Source organism: Danio rerio, chromosome 21 (genome assembly GCF_049306965.1).
Source record: "Danio rerio strain Tuebingen ecotype United States chromosome 21, GRCz12tu, whole genome shotgun sequence".
Taxonomy (NCBI): domain Eukaryota; kingdom Metazoa; phylum Chordata; class Actinopteri; order Cypriniformes; family Danionidae; genus Danio; species Danio rerio.
Window position 1 is genome coordinate 37,741,010 of NC_133196.1, and position 22,264 is coordinate 37,763,273.

A 22,264-nucleotide genomic window follows, 5' to 3' on the forward strand; every position below is an offset into this window, starting at 1 on the left:
ATATATATATATATATATATATATATAAAATATATTTATTAGATTTTTTTTCGCTGAAACTTGAGAAAAACTTTTAAAACACACAAAGAAAGCGACCAATAATAATCACAAAATAATTAGAAATTTTTAAAACACGAAAGCCTTATTTTGATTTAGTTATTAGCTCTTTATCAACTTACAAACTATAGTTGGGAAGCCCAGCATCATAGGAGGAAAAATGTTAAATGTTATTACTAGATGTACTATCCCAAATCAAAAAAATTGGGACAGTGTGGAAAATGCAGATAAATTAGAAAAAAAAGTGACTATTAAATTTACTTTGACTTGTATTTCATTACAGACAATACAACAGCACATAATTTATTGTCTAGCTCATGATTTGATTATTTTTAAAAAATGGTTGTTCTGCTTAAGCTTGGGAAACCTGAGGCGTTCCCAGGCCAGCCGAGAGACATAGTCCCTCCAGCATGTCCTGGGTCTTCTATGAGGCCTCCTCCCGGTGGGACATGCCTGGAAAACCTCCCTAGGTAGGCATCCTGGAGGCATTCGAAACAGATGTCCAAGCCACCTCAGCTGACTTCTCTTGATGTGGAGGAGCAGCGGCTCTACTCTGAGCTCCTCCCTGGTGACAGAGCTCCTCACTCTGTTTATAAGGATGTGACCTGCCACCCTGCGAAGGAAACTTATTTTCAGTCGGTTATATCCGAGATCTTGTCCTTTCGGTCATGACCCAAATCTTATGACCATAGGTAAGAGTAGAAACGTAGATTGACCTGTTAATCAAAAACTTTGCCTTTCGGCTTAACTCCTAATTTACCACAATGGACCGGTACATCGACCACATTACTGCTGCTGCTGCACTGATCTACCTGTCAATCTCATGCTCCATCCTTCCCTCACTCGTGAACAAAACCCCAAGATACTTGAACTCCTCCACCTGGGGTAAGGACTTTCCTCCAACCTGGAGATGGCAAACCACCTTTTTCCGGTGGAGCACCATGGCCTCGGACTTGAAGGTGCTGATTCTCATTCCAGCCGTGTCACACTCTGCAGCAAACTGTCCCAGTGCATGCTGAAGGTCCATGTTCGATGAAGCCAACAGAACGACATCATCACCAAATAACAGAAATGAAATTTTGTGGTCCCTAAAACCAGACATCCTTCAACTCAAGGCTGCACCTTGAAACTCTGTCCATAAAAATTATGAACAAAATTGGTGACAAATGGCAGCCCTGTTGGAGCCCAACATGCACTGGAAACAAGTCTGACTTATTGCCGGCAATGCAAACCAAACTCTTTCTCTGTTCATATAGGGACGAGACAGCCCTTAAAAAAGTGCCTCTGACCCCATTCTCCTACAGCACCCACCACAGAATGCTGCGAGGGACACGGTCAAATGCCTTCTCAACGTTCACAAAACACGTGGACTGGTTGGGCATACTCCCATGAACCCTCGAGCACCCTAGTGAGGGTATAGAGCTGGTCCTATGTGCCGTGGCCTGGACGAAAACCGCAATAGCCACATTTCCACTATCGGGCCAGTGCGAGCCAGGGCTTTAATCGGGCCGGGCCGGGCCAATAGCCCGGGAGGTTGAGAAATAAGGCCGAAATCATGTCGCGTTTCCACTGTCGGGCTAGTAGCTCACAGCGCGTCACGCAAACACCAACCACAGAACTCCCCGAATCAAACGTCACACAACCCGCCCACTTTAGCGGGAATCAGGACAGGCAGATAAAGCACACCATAGAATCATCACGAAACGAAACCATTGAAATGAAGACAACCGAAACAAACAAATGACACGTTACTGTACAGCAGTACATGAAATGTCTATACACACAGACCTGTGTATTTCCATTCATTACATTTGTTTACTCGCCGACCGACTGTTGGCATTGTGCATCGAGTGCTCTCGCCACTAACGGAAGGACCCAACACAGAGAGCGCACACATCCATAATATAAAGCCACAGAAATTCTCCTTTATAACTCGATATGGCATGTATTTTATTACATCCTCGTTTTGATAGACGTCGTGTTAAGTGTTTCAGCACAAGAGCGAGTAGCCTGATAAAATATAGCCATATTTGTTGCGTTCAGCAGCTATTCACTAAAGCTCTTCATTTAAAGTTTTATTTATAAATTTAACCACGTCACATAAAAACATAAATAGTTGTTTGAGGATATAGAACACATTTTGTGTTGGACTTTCCCCCGATTCGTTTAAAGCAGCGAGCGCTGCGCAGGACTGAGTGACAGAAAAAAAGGTATAGGTTAGATTCTGCTTTCACTCACCCAAATAATGCTCTGTTTGCGCGATTTGATTAATATCATCGCATCCAAATACTTTATAAATAATATTTCAAACTTTCTCCGGTGTTAACTGTTTTTAGAAAATATCGAAAATCGTTTTTTTCAGATAGGTCTTTGTAAAATGAAAGTTTGGCTATATGTGGCTTTTGTGGTTTGATTTATGTATTGTATATAGGCTACCTACATATAGCTAGCTTTTGTTTATTTTATATTGGTTTATTTATTTAATGCGATTTTTTATATATCCAATGTTTGCAATTCTTTAAATTATATTTCAATATATCTTAGGCTATTTTATCAAGATATGACACTATATTGTTTAAAGTCTACGAAAGTGGGCACGTAATTTGTTAAGTTTTATGTCTTTCTGTTGTATTTATATTGTGTATTATCTCCAAAATATATAAAGAAAAAAGCCGCTCGCGGCATAACAGAGCTGTGAAGGAGCGCTCTTGCCCGTTCTCACACACACATACAGGCATCTAAACGCGCACAAACAAACATTTTAAACTTGACAAAAACTCTCGAAAACCTTTACTGTCTGCTGTGTCTTTAATATGGTGTAAGGATTATTATGTGTTATTGAAACATCAAGGAGGACGCAGCAAAGAACGTCACTATAAATTAAAACTACTTTATTATTTTATGCAGCAGCCTTACATTTAAAAGGGAAACATAAGGGTGATCATACGCAAAAAGACCCCAGACTATAAGGCTAGATGTTTTCTTCCCCTTATTTCTTTATTTGTTTGGCGCATGTACTCATGTGCGATCAGAAAACTGCCCGCCTCTCCTTTCACTCCGCCCCGAAGCCCCAGTTGGCCCTCCTTGGCCCAAGGTATTCGGTGGGTCGAAAAAGGCTGGCCGCTGGCCCCAAGAAAGCCCCGCTTTGGCCCGATTAGGCCCCAGAAGTGACAGTGGAAACGCCACTGGCCTTGGCTCGCCCTGGCTCGCTCGCTTTAGGCGCGATAGTGGAAACGCGGCTAATGTTCCTCCTAGATCCTTGGTTCAACCGTCGGCCGGAACCTCCCCTCTAGTACTCTGGCATAGACTTTCCCAGGGAGGCTAAGAAGTGTGATTCCCCCTATAGTTAGAGCGCACCCTTCGGTCTTCTTAAAAATGGGAACCACCACCCCAGTTGCCCAGTCCAGAGATTCACCCTGTGTATCTTAGGTCACTGGATATTGTGTGGCTGTCTTGACTAACAAGTCTCTTTAATGTCACATGGATGTCAGGGACAGTACATTAATTAATACCAGTCCTGAAATTTTGAAACTTTGAAACTAAAGGACTAGAAAGGCTCACATGCAGCTACTATACTTCTCAGATGTTAATTCAATTAATTGCAAGAATTATTAACTATACAGCAATTTTTTATTTTATTTTTATTCTGGAAAATCAAGATGTTATTCTGAATATTTTTAAAAGATGATTAATTAAAACAAAATTAGAAAAGTTCACAGACCATTATTATTTAACTTTTTTTTTTTTCGATTAGCCTCCTGTCCCTGAGGGTAAGGATGTGCTCATTGTGTCCTTCTTGGTTGTCCACAGGGTGCCAACATTCTTTTGAAATTCTCTGTTTATTTTCTGTCAGGTGATGATATTTCAAGCATTCAAAATGAGATAACCATGATGAAAGACTGCACTCACAAAAACATTGTTGCCTATTTTGGCAGCTACCTAAGGTTAGTTCCACACAAAATTAATACTGCACTATGCAGAGAACTGAAGTAAAACTAACAACAAACATCTTTGTATTTCTTAGAAATAACAAGTTATGGATCTGCATGGAATTCTGTGGAGGAGGGTCATTGCAAGATATTTACCATGGTATAGAATTCAGCAATTTGCTTAATTTTTTTAATACTTCATATAATGTATTACTGCATGTGATTTAAATAATTGGACATGTTCTAGGCTATTGTTATTACAATTACATATTATAATTGTCATGTATATGCAAATAATATGACGATCAGTTAATCTGTCAGTTATTTTAATGCTTGATTGATTGGATAGAAAAATTGAAGTGAACATATTTACAACTTAAAATGAACAGGGCTTTGCCATGTTGTTTTTAAAACTTGTTTGAAGTGTATGCATTCACCATTGTTTTCTGTTGTTATTTATGTTGTCTGAAAGAGGGATAATGTTCAAAAGCTCATATGTTAATTTGTCTGTCTAAATGAGGTCATTGTGTTTCTGCAGTCACTGGTCCTCTGAAAGAGAGACAGATAGCTTATGTTAGCAGAGAGACACTTCAGGTGAGAAAGTATTCGTTCATTCGTTTTCCTTCAGCTTAGTCCCTGACTTTCAGGCAGGAAGCCCACGAGGTCTTAAGAATTCTTAAAATGTCTTCAAAAAATTTTTTTCAGCTTTAAAAAGGCTTAAATTTACTGAAATATTGGGTTGTTGGTTTTAAAGCTACCCTATTGGGCTGACACCCAATCTATTTCAAAACATTTTTTATATATTTAAGTTTTTTATTGCAAAGAGATTCTATTCAACAGCTGTTAAAATTTTACAGCAAATTCTCTAAACTTAATTGTCTAATCAGAGAAAGACAACTAAAGCAACACATCTCTTTACATGATTTTCCATTAATACAAAAACTATTTAAAGAAGTAACCAGCTCATTAGAAAAAATCCAAAAGTTTATCACTGTATAAGTCTAAAATTTCATTCATAATGGTCTTAAAAAGTCATAAATTTGACTCGAAGAAACCTGCAGAAATCCTGTCAAGGGTCGCCACAGCAGAATTATCTGCCAGAGAAGAAGCATTATCTTATCTTATATTATTTTCATTTGTTTTAAAGTAATGATTATTTTTTTAAGACTACTTAACTTAAAATTTGAAACTGCAGTAGTTCTGAAATAGGACTAAAGCAGTGCAATCAGTGCAACTTCCAGTAACAAAGAAGCATTATAGCAAGTTCTTGCATATATATATATATATATATATATATATATATATATATATATATATATATATATATATATATATATATATATATATATATATATATATATATATATATATATATATATTCTAGCCAAAATAAAACAAATAAGACTTTCTCCAGAAGAAAAGATATAATCAGACATACTGTGAAAATGTCCGTAATATAACATAATTTAATAAATATTTTAAAAAGAAAAAAAAATTCAAAGGGGGGCTAATAATTCTGACTTCAACTGTATATGCATGTAGCTTCGAGTACTGAGCACTGAAATGCACTGTGCATATTTAAAATTGTATTTTCTGTGACGCGTGACACTTGGACAAAATCATGTCCCTCTGGGATTAATAAATTGAAAATTAATCAATCAGTGGTATCAAAAGTGCAGAGAGTGTGGCAATGGTAAGAACCCTGTAAGTCAGACAATAACCGTTTTTTATTTTTTATTTATTTTTTTTTTTATGTGAGCAAAACCCAATTTGTGTTGTTGTTGTTTTTTCAGCAAACTACAAATGACATTTTATTAAATAAGCCTAGAGGTTTTCACCTAGAGCGTAAAATGATAATTGGTCAAAATTCCAAAACAATTTTAAACATGATCGTATACATTTATAAACCAAACAAAAGTATTTTAACTTTAGAAGAATTATGGAAACAATTAAATATTTAGTGGAATAACCCTTATTTTCATTCATAACAAATGACAACATTTGTCATTTTGACCAATTTTTTGCCATAAAAACAAAAAAATAGTAAAAAATATATATAAATAAAAATAATATTTTTAGTTTTAATCTGCAATTACTTTAACAGACATGTATAAAACAAAACAAATATATTAACATTTCTCTCAAATACATACTCTAGACATAATTATCTATAGAAAATTAGAATTCTTAAGTTGTCTCTTAATATATATGCGTGTATAGTGCACCTGCAAATTCATAGCACTTCACTTTTTCCACTTTTTTTATATTAAAGTCTTATTCCAAAATGGATTAAATTAATTTGTTTACTCAAAATTCTACACACAATACCCAATAATCACAATATGAAAAAAAGATTTTTTTAAATTGTTGTTAATTTATTTAAAAAAAACTTAAAAATCAAATGTACATAAGTATTAACAGTCTTTTATCAATACTGCTGATGCACCTTTGGTGGCAATTACAGCCTCAGGTCTTGTTGAATATAATAATGCCACAAACTTGACACAACTGTCGTTTGGGAATTTTTGACCATTCTTTTTTGCAGTACCTCTTAAGCTCTATCAGGTTGGAAGGGAAGCGAGGGTGTACAGCCATTTTCAGATCTCTCCAGAGATGTTCAATAGGATTTAGGTCTAGGCTTTGGATGGGCCACTCAAGGACATTCATCAGTTGTTGTGAAGTCACTCCATTGATATTTTGGAGGTATGTTTCGGGTCATTGTCCTGCTGGAAGATGAACTGTCGCACCAGTCTGAGGTCAAGAGCACTCTGAAGCAGGGTTTCATTTAGGATGTCTCTGTACATTGCTGCATTCATCATACCGTCTATACTAACTAGGCTTTCAGTTCTTGCTGCTGAAAAGCATCCCCACAGCATGATACTGCCACCACCATGCTTCACTGTAGGGATGGTGTTAGCCTGGTGATGAGCAGTACCAGGTTTTCTCCAAACGTAACGCTTGCCATTACTCCAAAGAGTTCAATTTTAGTATCATCAGACCAGAGAATTTAGTTTCTTATTGTCTAAGAGTCCTTCAGATGTATTTTGGCAAATTCCAGGTGGGGAGTGGCTTCCGTCTGGCTGCTCTACCATACAGGCCTGATTGGTGGATTGCTGCACAGATGGTTGTCCTTCTGTAAGGTTCTCTCCATAGAAGAACGTTGAAGCTCAGACAGAGTGACCATCAGCTTATTGATCACCTCCCTGACTAAGGCACTTCTCCCCTGATCACTCAGTTTAGATGGCCGACCAGATCTAGGAAGAGTCTTGGTGGTTCCAAACATCTTCCACTTACAGATGATTGAGGCCACTGTGCTCATTGGAACGTCCTGTCTCGGATGTCTACAGACAATTCCTTTGTCTTGATGCTTGGTTTGTGCTTTGACATGCACTGTCAACCCTGCGGCCTCATATATAGACAGGTGTATGCCTTTTTAAATCATGTCCAATCAAGTGAATTTACCATAGGTGAACTCCAATTAAGCTGCTTAAACATCTCAAAAATGATCAGTGTAAACAGAATGTACCTGAGCTCAATTTAGAGCTTCACGGCAAAAGCTGTGAACACTCATGTACATGTGATTTTTTTTTTTTAGGTTTTTATTTTTTATAAATTTTAAACAATTTCAAAAAATCTTTTTTCAAGTTGTCATTATGGGGTATTGTGTGTAGAATTTAAAGGAAATAAATGAGTTTTATCCATTTTGCAATAAGGCTGTAACATAAAAAATGTGGAAAAATTTAAAAGCTATGAATATTTTCCAGATGCACTGTATGTATGTGTGTTTGTAAACAGAAGTTTGTATATTTTTTTCACAGTTGTTTTTCATATGTTTATAGGGGCTACACCACCTCCATCAGACTGGAAAAATGCATAGAGACATAAAAGTAATTTTACTAATTAATATGTTATTACATGCAATCATATATACAGTAGTGCATGTGAGATAGAAAAGTTATGTGGATGTGCTCATTGTGTCATTCTTGGTTGCCCACAGGGTGCCAACATTCTTTTGACAGAGCGAGGAGATGTCAAACTAGGTCAGTCTGGGTTTACCACTATCTCATACACTTAGATATAAACATGCACATACATATATTAACTAATACTCAAATAATCTCCTAAATGTGGCTTTTGTCTCCCCTCTGTCTGTCAGCGGATTTTGGAGTGGCAGCTGAGATCAACGCATCTGTTGCTAAAAGAAAATCCTTTATCGGGACACCATACTGGTAAGCCACCAAGATGTAATGCTTTTGTAAACATAGATTGGGTATTTTTTCTACACTACCATTTTAAAGAGTATGTTCATTCATTCATTCATTCATTCATTCATTTTCCTTAGGCTTACACTCCAAAAGTATTTAGCTACTTATTCAAACTACTTGTTTAAAGTAATAACTTTGCACACATTTACACAAGTAAATACATAGACTCAATGATGGGCTAAAAATCTGCGGAAATCTGTGTCCTTGATTTATTAGGGGTCACTACAGTGAAAATAACCGCCAATTACTCTGGCATATGTTCTCTACGCAGTGGATGCCCCTCCAGCTGCAACCCAGCACTAAGCCTACACTAACTTGTAAACCCCCATTGCTCGGAAACACCCATAAACTCTCATTCCCACACACATGACAACATAATATTGTATTTTTTCATATATTATAATTAGTTACTATGGTTGTGCTGCTTAAAATTTTGGTGGAAAAATATAATTAATGCTCTAATATATATATATATATATATATATATATATATATATATATATATATATATATATATATATATATATATATATATATATATATAGTTGAAGTCAATACAGTTAAAAATGATTACTTACTATACTATACTTACTTATACTATACTTATTTTTTTTCCTTTTATAAATATTTCCCAAATTGAGGTTATCAGAGCCAGGAAATGTTCACAGTATCCCCTATAATATTTTTTCTTCTGAAGAAAGTCTTATTTCTTTTATTTCAGCTAGAATAAAAGCAGTTTTGATAAAAAAAAATAAAAAAAAAACATTTTAAGGTCAAAATTAAGCTTTTTAATTTATTTAGCTAATTAAGCCCCTTTAAGCTATATTTTGTTTTAATAGTCTACAGAACAAACCATTGTTATACAATAAATTGCCTAATCACCCTAACCTGCCTAGTTAACCTAATTAACATAGTTAAGCCTTTAAATGTCACATTAGAGATGAGTTATCAAAACTATTATGTTCAGAGAATAAAACATATATTGGGGAAAAATAAACAGGGGGGCTAATAATTCAGGGGGGCTAATAATTCTGACTTCCACTGTATAATGTCACTTAACACATCAAATGTAATACTAAATACTTATTTTAAAAATGGAGTGATATCAAACCTTAAAATGGTGGTATGAATAAAATTATTATATTGACTGTAAATACATTTAGAAAATACCATTAGTTATTTAAATAATAATAACATAGTTAATGGAAAAATATAATGAATACTTTATTTCAAATTGTCCAAATTTCTGTAATGGTTGCTCAAACATGAGGAGTCAAGAAGATTTATTAGCTTGAGAGCTAAACAGCAAACAGCTCAGCATGCAACATGGTTACAAGGTTCCCTCAACACATTCTTCTTCTACCCTTTTATAAAAATTAATATATTTATTCATTTTTAATATTTGTTGTATTTTATTGTATAATATTTTTCTCTTAGGATGGCTCCAGAAGTTGCAGCCGTGGAAAAGAAAGGTGGTTACAACCAGTTGTGTGATATCTGGGCAGTGGGCATCACAGCTATTGAGCTAGCAGAGCTACAGCCACCTATGTTTGACCTACACCCTATGAGGTTTGAACGCACAAACAAATATATACAAGAAAGTCACAAGATCCATTTGCGAGTGAACAAACATTTTTATTAACAAAATAACCAGCTGAAAGCTGTAGATGAAGGAGGTGCAAAAAATAATCCAGACCAACAAAGAGTAATCCAATACAGCTGAAAAGCTTAAGAGTCTAGATGACAGTGGTGCAGATTATAATTCAGATAGATGGGAAGTACACTAAGGCTGGGCATACTCTATGGGATTTAAGCAAGTGACCAACTCGCACTATACAGAAAGATCACATGTCTTGTAAAGCCAAAGCTTGCGATTCATGTGCACACAATACATTGTCTGATTGGTCCGCAGTGACTTGACTGCTCACACTATACATGTTTTATAAACATTATTTATATTTTTCTAAACATTTCATACAAATGATTTTTTTTCTAAACAGAATTTCATACACTTTTAAATATTTCTGTGCCTAGAGTATATCCATATCGTTTCAGCATGAGCCTGCAAGTGTGTGTATCTTTTTCTAAAACGCTAAATCAACTAAACAACTAAATCCAACGAGGCTCATTCTAATTTCGTACCCTTACATACATTTCTGGAGAGTGCAAAATACGACCAAGGAGCTACATTTTTTGCAGTTTTTCTTTTCAAAAATCCACCAGATGCCGATGTGTACGCTTTTTCAGCTCTCAAATATCTCTGACTGACCAACTGACCGATACCCCCACCCTCCCCCTTCCCTAAACCCAACCAATAGTGTTTTAAAACGCACCAATTGACCAGCCCTCCTGCTTGCCTAAACCCAACTGCAGTGTTTTAAAGAAATTAAGAAAAGAACCCCCGATTTTTACAACATTGTCACCCTGTTATTTAGTTGTTTATTTCATTTTTTAGCTTTTGTTTTTGTCCTACCTGCTGTCTGGAACCATTCTTCACTGGACTTGAATCCGGTTGATGCGGTCAACTTCGCTCTGCTTCTCAAGTCAATCGTCTGTCGAGCTACCAGACAAACTAATAACAGTGGAAAAGCCGTCTATACAGAAGTAAGCGGTCAGCTTTTAAGTGAGAAAAAGAACGACATCATACTGTCTTGTATCATTCTTTTTAAAGATGAAATGCAGCCATACATAGCTCTGGCTACAAAATTCGTCATCTCCAGAAACGTATATAGGGCTACGTTTTCAGAATGAGTCTATGTTGACTGAATCAGTTCATACCGTCACTGGCTTCCTTGTTTTTGGGATTTGTGGAGCTGGGCATTGATGGATTTGCTCTTTAGTGTTTGGACTTTCAGCATTGAAAATTAAACCACCCTGAAATGAACTAAACTGAACTTCAACTATGAAAACTGGACTGACACAGTTTCAATTTACTTGAACTTCTATGTTAAGCTGCTTTGACACAATCTACATTGTAAAAGCGCTATAGAAAGAGATTAATTGAATTGAAAATCGAAAAGCTCTGAACAGTCCAATGCTTGGATCCGATCAAAATTTCTGCCATGTCAAAAAATTGTCTGCCAATCTAACTGATTATCTAATCGGCTTTCAAATTCTGCACTAAAAAGCTGAAATTCAGCAAAATTCAAAGAAGGGATGTACATGTCAGAATTCATCTAAAAAATCAGGCCAAAATCACATAGTGTATGCCCTGCCAAAGTCTACACAACCTAGGTATACATGTTTTCTCTGAAATATGATTACGCGTGGGTGGCGCAGTAGGTAGTGTTGTTGCCTCACCGCAAGAAGGTCACTGGTTCGAGCCTCTGCTGGGTCAGTTGGCATTTCTGTGTAAAGTTTGCATGTTGTCCCCGTGTTCGCATGGGTTTCCTCTGGGTGCTCCGGTTTCCCCCACAAGTCCAAAGACATGTGGTATAGGTCACTTGGGTTAGCTAAAATTGTCTGTACGTGTGTGAATTAGTGTGTAGGGATGTTTTCCAGTGATGGGTTGCAGCTGGAGGGGCATCCCCTGCATAAACAATGTGCTGGATAAATTGGGGGTTCATTCCGCTGTGGCGGCCCAAGATTAAAAAAATGGATTAAGCCGAAAGAAAGTGAATGAATAAATGATTGTGTTCACTGTTGTTATTTTACTCACTGTACATGTAGACTCATGAGTATTTGCTCAAACATTTAAAACTCAGTAGTCATTGTAAAAAATGCATTTCCCAGTCTTAACTGTCCCTGTTTCATTTATTTTGCTTTATCGTCTTTAGATTACACAGTGTCAGCCAGCTGATTTTGGACTCCTTGTTAATCATGATGCTATTCTATGTTTTCACATGCAGAAAAGAGCGATTTTAGTTTTCCCTAGAAAAAAAGTGGGAAAAATACTTTGTGTAGACTTTTTTGTAAACTCTCCAAATTTGCCTTCAGAGCTTTAATGCTGATGTCCAAGAGCAGTTTTCAGCCTCCGAAACTGAAGGAAAAGAACAAATGGTAAACTGTTGATTTGCCTATCTCTGCATAAAATAATAAACTATTCTATTTGCAAAAAGAATGGAAACAATTTTATTTGTAACATCAGGTCCACAGAATTTCACAGTTTCATCAAAATGGCTCTCACCAAGAACCCTCGGAAAAGGCCAACAGCAGAAAAGATCCTACAAGTATGTTAACCCAAACTATGTAGACTATCTTTAATAATGTTTTTTGTTTGTTTAAATGCAGGACCTAATTATAACAATTGTATTAGTTATAATGACTTTTGTTCCTCTCTGTTTTCAGCATGCTTTTGTCATGCAGCTCCTCACACGCAACCTTGTTATAGAGCTGCTGGACACAGTCAATAACCCTGATCTGCAACAGACACAGACTATGGATGAAAGCGATCTAGAGGTGAACAAAGGACAATAATAATGTTTTACTTTAAATTGGGGAAAAATAGTTTTTTTCAGAACATGATCGATTAAATCTGTAGTGGGCATATTACTGTTAGTTACAGTTAACTTTTACTTACCTGAAAAAAGCTATACATACTTTTCCAGTTATTTTATTAAAGCTAGTTACCAAGGTAACACCCCTCAATTTTGTTTTGTTTGAAATGCAAAAGTAATATAATAAAAATATAGCAAAGCACTGAAATAAAAAAATAGACTAACAAAACTACAAAATTTAAACTACAAAAATAAAAAAAAAATTTTTACTAAAAATACTATAATAGTTTGTTATTGATACTAAAATTACACTATGTAAATGGATTTGTGATTACTATTCAATTACGTCTTGCTTAATAATCAGCATTAATAATATGGTTTTATTAGTTAATGTAATTACTAACACAGATTACGGAGAAATAAAACTCGTACATCATTTCATAGTTCAACATTTACTTATATTTAAAATTACATTATAAAACTAAACTTTAAGTTTACAGTGCAAGTTAAGAACTAAAAATAGGCTACTTTATTTTCAACAAAGTTAAGAGTTAAGATAATATATAACTTCTATAAAAAAAAAAAGATGAAAACAAATAATTTGTAATATAAGGCAAAAATCAAACAGTCCAATCAATAAGTGAAAATGGCAAAAACAAAAGCAATAGCAAAAGAAAATACTTGCGGACTTGTCGCTGGAATAATTGGGGGAGAATGACTAGTAATATTCAGGAACAAAAAAAAATAGTCTGGCTGTTAGATCTGTGGCAGGTTGGAGAGGAATCAAGCAACAGTCAGAACCAGGCCAGTCAAGGGTATGAGTCAAGGACATCATAAGTTCAGGCAACACAAGTGCAAACACCTAGCAAGGTAAGCCAGGGACTAGACAAACGTGCTGGGAAGATAGGGAGATAGTCCTGGGGCCTATTTCAGTAAGGAGGTTCAACCAACTCAGAGTTTAAACTTGAACTTTGAGTTGACTTACCAAGAGATTAAAAAAGAGTTTTTGGTTCATAGTTAAGCATGCACACCGCAACTATAAAAAGGCATTATCAATGAAGCGCAAATATTACGAGCCACCATGGCAACATCAAAAAAAAGAGATCAACATTTCTTTCTTCTGCTGAACTTGATGTGCTCATGCACAGTAATAGAAAATATGACCATATATTAAAAAAGCAACACCACTGCATCAGTAAAACAGAAACAGCATGGAAAAACAGCTGTCCAAGTTAATGCGCAAGTTTACATTTATAATATTTAAGTATAATAAAAAATATTGTAATGTGTGATGTTTATTGACTTTTCACTTGAAAAAAGTGGGGAATTAGCTGTAATTTTGAAGTTATTTTAGATGTGATTGCAATAAATTACATAAAATAGGCTGCTGCATAGTTTCTACAACAACAAGAATGCATATATACTTAAATCAATGTTCTGTGTAAACGTTTAATTTAATGTTTTCACTTTTACATGTTGATCAGTTTAAGAATTTTCTAAAATTTCTAAAATTGAGTTTTGAATAGGTTTAAAAGTGCACTTGTGTGTCTGCCGTTTTTATTGATCAATGGTAGAGGTTGATATGACATTAAGAATGTAAGCAGAACTAAAAAAATCGTTTTTAGAATGAGTAATAATCCCATTACTCTAGTTACAGTAGATATCCTTTTTGAAGGTCACTGAATTTAAGCGAATTATTTATTTTAAATGTACAAGCCATTCTCGTGACTTTGTTCTTTATGTTACTGAAATGTAGGTAACTGCTGTTTCCATCCAAAAATGTCAATTAAATTTATGTGCAAAACTGGAATATCACATAAAAGATATGTGACTAAAGCAGCGTTTCCATCCAACGAGTCAAAGCGAACAAAATCCACATCCTGATTAACTGGTGCCAAATATCAACAGTAAAAACAGAATTCACTGCGTTAGAAGAAGCTGCATGAATCTTTTTTTTTAATTTATTAAATGATTTGTGCCCCAGTGGTGGTGTTTGAAGGTGTCAGATGCGGAGCACAGACACTCTTGACAGCTCTGGATGTCATTAATAATATAATAACATTAATACTGAAATAGTTCAGGCATTTTAGAATGACCAAAACAACATTTCAGATGTTTTAAAGTGTGCTCAGCCGGCTGGTTTGTCCATTTGAACACATTTTAATCATCATATGATCTCTTACAACAAAATCACATGACCATTTGTTTGGTAAAATTGTTTCCATCGCATCTTTTCGTAACGAATAAAAGTTTATCCTACTCAGTAATGAGCATACATTTTTTTATGCACGTTTTCAAAAGTTATGCACATCTTGGCGTTTCCATCAACTGTTTTTTCTTCACATCTTTAAAAAGCACATAACTATAGGTGGGTGGAAATGTAAGGCTAAGGCGAAATATACCACTTTATCTTTAAAAAAGGGAAGGAGACTAACAGAAACTCAGTTTACAGAATAAAACCTGCTCCTTACTATGATAACTGATCCTGAATAAAGTTACCTCTCTTTCAGAAACAGGCTTTCTCGAATGTGACAAACCTGCCATTTTGAAATGGAAAACACAGAGTTTCTTTCATTTCGGGGTTAACATACTTTGAGATTTCACTTAATCTCCTTTCTGCAACGGTGCCCTAGAGTCAAAAACTAATAGCACAAATAAGGAGAATAAAAAGGGGAGCTAATGAGGAGGAAATGAGCAAAGACATGTGAAACAAATCAACTAAATGAAAGAGAATGATGGGGCGGTAAGAAACAATCAGGAGTACAAACAAAGAAGCATGTGGTTAAATACAAACAAACAAACAAACCAAAATAGAACCAGCTTATCAGTCTGGAGTCCTGACACTAATGGAACTTTTTTTGTAGTGATGCTAAACTTTAGTAGAATTACAAAAAAACAAATATTAAATTAAATTTTACAGATTTTCAGAAATCTTTATTTTTGCAGTTCAATTTGGTACCAAAACGTTTACCAAACATACACACTTCACCTTTAATACTCAATCAAATAGTAGACTAGTATTAAACTGAGACATTATATAGGATTTGTAACGTCTCTGTATGTTTTTTTACTATGTGATTTCAGAGTTTATGTCATTGTTTGTGTCTGTGTGTTTACAGACTTGCAGCGTCCTACCAGATAAGATTCATTCTTTAGCAAAACTTCCTGTTCAGAGGACTCTGTCAGAACAGCAGTGTGAGTCCTGTTTATAATCTAACACACAGTAAAACAGTTGTTTTTTGGTAAAAATGTAATGATTTTTAAAATTGTTGTCACAAACATCACATGAATACATGAATGCATTTTTGACAAGAGAAACCTTTACTTGAGTTTTCCTTTATGTATTAAATTGGGGGAGCAAATTGATCTTTTTTTCATTTGAACCTGACACCTAGAGTACGAATTGTTCCTAGTTGTTTTTTGCTCTACTCAATACACTCAAAGTCTATAGTGGCATGTGCATCAATTTAAAGTTGTTTAAAATAGCATTCACAAAAACTCATCAAATTTTCTCCAACACTATAATACAAAGAATTGTTGAGTAAAATGATTGTCATGAACTTTCTACACAAGTAGTGATCACTAATCAGGAGTGACAAAAATGTGACATTTGTCAGTGAAAGTCATTGCTGTGCTTTGGCAGATTACAGCAAGTCATGGCCACAAGCCAAGTTTAACTGGACAACAACAGCTATTGTAATTGAGAAGCCACTGTAGAGCAATGAAAGGATGCATTGTGTGCGTTTCTGAGTGTGCCTTTGGGTTTATATTTGTTTGCAAAAATGCAGGAGTGTACAGCCAAATCTGCATGGTAGAATGTCATGAAGACAATAATACAGAAAGTCATGCACTACAGTCCTACCACACATTGTATATGAAGGGGAAGTGTGGTGTGAATACAATGATTCTATTTTGACATGTGACTACATCTTTTTCTGCTTTCCAGTTGACCATGTGAAGTTTGGACTACCTATGAGAAAGGAGACAGATCCCTGTCCAGTTCTGGTGAGAATAAAAATTTGAATAAAATCTAAATGAATTTGTCTAATAGGGTGCATAATAATAATAATAATAATAATATTATTATTATTATTATTATTATTATTATTATTATTAAATACAGGGTTCATACGTTCATGGAAAGCCTGCAAAAAGTCATGGAATTTTGACATGGCGTTTTTCAGGTCTGGAACAGTTTTGGAAAAACAGAAAAACCCACAAAGTTTTGTGAAAGTCATGGAAATTAGTTTAACATATCTCTGTATACTTGAGTTAGGGCTGCACGATATTGGAAAAATCACATATTTTGCATTTTTGTGATATATATTGTGATGTGAATACAATTTTAATAGATGATTTAACAGGTTTATTTGGATTGATTGGGGGGATTTTGTAGAGGAGTGAATCTCGAATAATATATAACAAAGAAATTTCAAGCTTAGATAAATAAAGTATAGTAAAGATAAAAGTGAATTATAGTTTTCAGGCATTCAATATTCAGGTACAGATATTGAATAATCAACACTGCACAGTCTTCATTGTATATTATTTAAACTTTTTTTAAAGTTAAAAAAATTATTGTGGCCGGATGTTTTAAAATTTAAAATATTGAAATGTTCACAGTCACAGGCCCTAAAGGAACAGTTTACTCAAAAATAAAATTAACTCACTATTTGCTCACACTTTACTTGTTTTAATCCTATAGGTGTTATTAAATTATATTCTTTTTGTGTTAATTAAAAAAAAATCATAAATGTTTGAAACAAATAAGGGGTGTAATGACAATGGTCAGTAATTATTGGGTGAACTATCTCTTTAAAAATGCATGCAGATGATAAACTTTTACTCTATTATGATAAAACTCTATAACTCTATATAAACTATAATCCCAATCTTGCATTTTCTGCAATGTGACTATAGTGGATGTTGCGATATCAATGCTAAAACAATATATTGTGTGGCCCTAACTTGAATATAGGTTAGTTGTCTTTACTTCTTCTCTGTCCTTGGCCATAAACTTGCTCTGACATTGCTAGTGCTGTGTAGGCATTATTAGAAATAAATTTACATTGATAAAAAAACAAATTTAAACAAAAGAGATTGTTGTGTGTTTTATGATATGCTGTAATAAATTTAAACATAATTGTATTGCTTATTATTTAACAAGTAATTAAAAAGATTACATTAAACATTAAGTCATAAAGTTGCACTTGAATGATCTGGAAAAATCATGGAATTTTAGTAGTAAAAATGTGTATGAACCCTGAACATGTCTTCACAAAAAATCTGCCCAAATCTCTGTCAAATCTCGTATCAAATTACCATCAGTAGTTAGACAGCAAAGCTGCACAAATACACCCAAGGAAACTCTAAACTAGTTTAAAAAAATCTCCCAGTCAATCACCTGAATCCAATAGAATAAATATGGCCCTATCATACACCCGGTGCAATTAGGTACAAGACATGTATGGTGATTTGTTTCTATTTTTAGACCAGCGCAACCCTAATTTTTACATTTTGTGCCACAGTGTTTAAATAGGAAATCCATTTGCGCCACTTTGTGCACTCATGCGTGTACTGGTCTAAAATAGAGGTGTGTTAAGGCACATCATTGGCGCATTGCTATTTTGAAGACCTGAAATGGACCGCCCCATTAACCAACTAAAAGCAGGTCTAAGGTCCAGCGCAGACCGCGTTAGTTATGCCTTACACATTGCTTAATAAAGACAGGATGTACAGCAATACACAAATATCTTTACATTAAAAAAAATTAAATATTAAAATGTTACAAAAATTATTATTTTCTACATAAATATAAAACCACTGTCTCTATGCCTTCTTCTGGCCTCCATGCCTTTTTTCAGTTTATTCATAATTGTTTATTTTGTATAATGTTATAAGTAGTAGTATTTATTATATGCCTATTTATATTTGTTTTAATAATAATTAGTTTAGATCTTTTGATCCATCTGTCAGGTTTTTGAGACGTATGTCACTATATGGTCCATAAGAATAGGAAGTGTGTTTGGATATAACCAGGGCTGGAGTGGGACTCCTTTTCAGCCCTGGAGTTTCAAGCATTAGACCGGCCCACCTCAGTTCACGACTGACTACATTAAATAAGATCATTTCCCATTCAGTTTCTAATTACACTATCACGTCTTTTTCAAGAAAACAGCTGCTTTAGAACTTCAAATGTTCAACAACCTTACAGTTTTATATGTCTTAACAATAAAAATGAAAAAAAAAACCTAATTACTCAGGTGAGGATCGAACACGTCGTAACGCAACGTGCTGACCACTGGACCACAATGGTGCTGATACGCTTGTGTGGCCGGAATGATAGTTAAATCATCATTACTCTGCAGGCTATATATATACAGTATAGATATATATATAGATTTTTTTTGTGTGATTATTTATGTATTGCAGAACCAAGCCAGCACGCATAGCTAGCAACAACTATATACAAGCCAGGGTTTGCATTAAATGAAAATACATTTTAAAAAGAAAAAATATATATTCTAATTGTAATTTAAATTTTCATTTTAAAAAGAAAAGAAAAACTCTGAAGTGATCTTTATACACCTCTAATATAATATTATTTATATTTTAGTATACTTTAGTTTATCTAGTTATTATGCAGTTTAAGAAATATTCTCAATAAAGTTAGACCATGCTTTGATTGTTTTGGGTTTAGCTCTGTTAATTCTTGCTGTAGAACGTTCTTACAGCGGGTTCATGCCATATTTCAAATATCACTTTCTTGGTTGCAGTTAGTGCAGTATGAAATATCCAACGTTGGAAAGTTTAGATCATAATCATCATTGAACTAACAGATATTGGGGTATTTAGGAATAAATTTATCACAAAATTCTGAGAAATAAATAATATAATTTTGTAATCCTTTAATTCTTTTTTATTTGTAAAGATATTTGCGTATTACTGTATTGCATATTATCTTTTGTGTTTTTAGCAATGTGTAAGCGAGGTGCATAACTAACGCGCTCTGCGCTGGACTTAAAATCTGCTTTCAGCTGGTCAATTGATTGGTGATTTAATTTTCTGAAATAATTAAATAAGAAGAAATAAATAATAAGAGTTTCCTTGGCTGTATTTTGGTTCATTGTCTTACTGAAATGTTCACTCTGGTTTGATCTTCATCATCCTGATAATGTAGATAATGTTGGACTGAAGCAACTAATATTAATTTATAATAAGGAAGGGCAGAGGGTTGCTGAATAAAGATTTCAGCTGCTCTCTAGGATTTCACTGCCTTTTTACACTTCCCTTTCATCATGTGTTTAATATGTTTTTCCTGTGTCATTTCATTTTCATATCATTTCACAAATAACTTAACTTGTAAACTAATTATTTTGTTTTCTTTTCATATGTGGATTACTTTGGTTATTATCAACATCTGGTGAAAATTTCAAGTCAGCAGCACTTTTAGAAATATGTTTTCTGAGAAAAATGGTGGCATGATGAACACTTATTTCCCCCACTGTATATAGATTTATTAGCTCAATTTTAGAGCAAAATTGTTAGCCCTCCTGTGACATTTTGATTCTTTTTTAAATATTTCCCAAATTATGTTTGGCGGAGCAATGAACTTTTCTCTGTAATTCCTATAATATTCTTTTTATTTCTGTACAAATCTTAGTTCTTTCAGTTTGGCTGGAAAAAAAGCAGTTTTTACAATTTTTAAGGTCAATAATATTGAATGAAAAACTATTGCCCCCTAATGAAATATATTTTTTCACTTGGCTAGAGAACAAATCACTGTTATCCAGTAACCTGCCATATTAACCTTGCCTAGTTAAACTAATTACCCGAATTAAGCCTTTAAATTGCTTAAATAACAATATCTTGCCAATTAACTAGTAAACTATTATGTATTATGTCATGACAAGACAAAATAAATGCGGCATTAGAAATTAGTCATTAAAAACGATTATGTTGAAAAATATATATCTCGGTTAAACAGCACTTAAGACATATTTTTTAAATAATTGAAATTGATATTCATTGCATGTTTGCTTTATTAAAAAATATAGAAGTAAAAGTTTATAAAAATAATTAAAAAGTATGTGGATTTATATTTTGCTGTTATTTTGTAACTTATCATAATGTAATTACTAGAAAATAATTGGTTTGCTGTTCTGTTTTAGGAGGCATATGATGACTGGAGCTCTATCAGCGCAGACAAGGACTCTCCGTAGGTTCAGTTTCACTCTTTGCAATCCATTGACATTTGAGTCTCATTGTTAAGTGCTAAATTTAGCTGTTAAGAGGGCCTAATAACATACAGTTCTTAGAGGAAAGAGTTTAAAAGATGCCTTTTTATTTTGCAGGAGTTTGTTAGAATGTGTGGAAGAGGCCTTGATGGAAAGGTGATTATTTATAATGCCTTGACATAGATATAGAAATAAGTGACTACTATTGGAAATTTCTGTTAATGTAGGGAATGTTCAGGGAACAAGCTGTAAGGTGGCACAAATTACAAAATGATTACCATATTTTAAAAACATATTTTTGAATTTATGTATTTAATCTTTGATACAATGCAAACTTTACATTTAAACACTGAGTAATATTGAAGAAAACCATGTACTTGCTAAGAACAGTTGGATTTTTTGGTTGCCTCAGACAAACCTGAAATTTGTGTTTAAACATGTTTAACCCTATTAGAATTAGTGCATTCTTTTTAGCTTATGTTTATATTATATTATATTATATTATATTATATTATATTATATTATATTATATTATATTATATTATATTATATTATATTTTTTATATACTGTTTAATTCCTATAGTGCATGATAGCTGGTACAGAATATGTATTTATATGTATTTTGCCGGTTTAAAAGACAAATTCTTATTTTGCAGGAGTTTAACTATAAAGAGGGTCTCTTCAGTTGAGGTAGGAATGAATAAAAGTAAGCTTGAAAAGAGACATAGCATAAGTACCATTTATATATTGCTTATTTGTGTCCGTAATATCAACAGCACTCACCAAATGAAGAGGATAAATATGGGACTGTGAAGAGGATGGCCTCTTCTCCCCAATCAACAGCCCTCTGCCATCAAGAAAAAAAAGCTCCCACTCCCTCTTCTATCCCCTCGCCTATTATTGGCTCTAGCTCTCTGAAGAACCCTGCCCCCAACACTAACCCTAGCCTACTCAGTGAATCGGCTTTGCTTATTGGTTCAACATTGTCCCACATGTCGCTCATCACAAACTCCTGCCTATTCACAGACTCCTCCTTCCTCAGTCATTCCACCAGTCTAGGTTCCCTCTGTTTAACTCCAACTGAAGGTGAGATCTTTCAGTTCAAAGAATAGGCTAACACTTGAAATCAGAATATCTCTAGAGTTATGCTTTACTAATTTCTATCAGCAGTGTTTTAATTGTATTACATTTAATAACAGAGTACATTATCAACTACATAGTGCTTTCAGGGATTGAACTTACCTTTGTGAAGTTGGCACCTAATAAAAACAAACAATCCCCAAAACTATGCCATTCGTTTGTGCTGATACTTTGGTCATATCTAAACAAAAAAAAAAAT

General features: G+C 34.2%; 1 protein-coding gene across 1 annotated transcript in view; it reads left to right on the forward strand.

The window, feature by feature from the left end:
• Window positions 1–22,264, forward strand: part of map4k6 (mitogen-activated protein kinase kinase kinase kinase 6) — a gene marked incomplete at its 5' end in the record, with an annotated part of 40,607 nt that overhangs the window by 2,058 nt on the left and 16,285 nt on the right. The window contains 16 exon segments of the mRNA NM_001045260.2: window positions 3,911–4,001; window positions 4,082–4,146; window positions 4,525–4,580; window positions 7,826–7,873; window positions 7,984–8,026; window positions 8,143–8,215; window positions 9,689–9,820; window positions 12,188–12,250; window positions 12,339–12,420; window positions 12,539–12,649; window positions 15,807–15,882; window positions 16,634–16,692; window positions 20,859–20,905; window positions 21,042–21,080; window positions 21,582–21,615; window positions 21,702–22,011. Coding sequence (NP_001038725.1) covers window positions 3,911–4,001; window positions 4,082–4,146; window positions 4,525–4,580; window positions 7,826–7,873; window positions 7,984–8,026; window positions 8,143–8,215; window positions 9,689–9,820; window positions 12,188–12,250; window positions 12,339–12,420; window positions 12,539–12,649; window positions 15,807–15,882; window positions 16,634–16,692; window positions 20,859–20,905; window positions 21,042–21,080; window positions 21,582–21,615; window positions 21,702–22,011 — 1,329 coding nt within the window.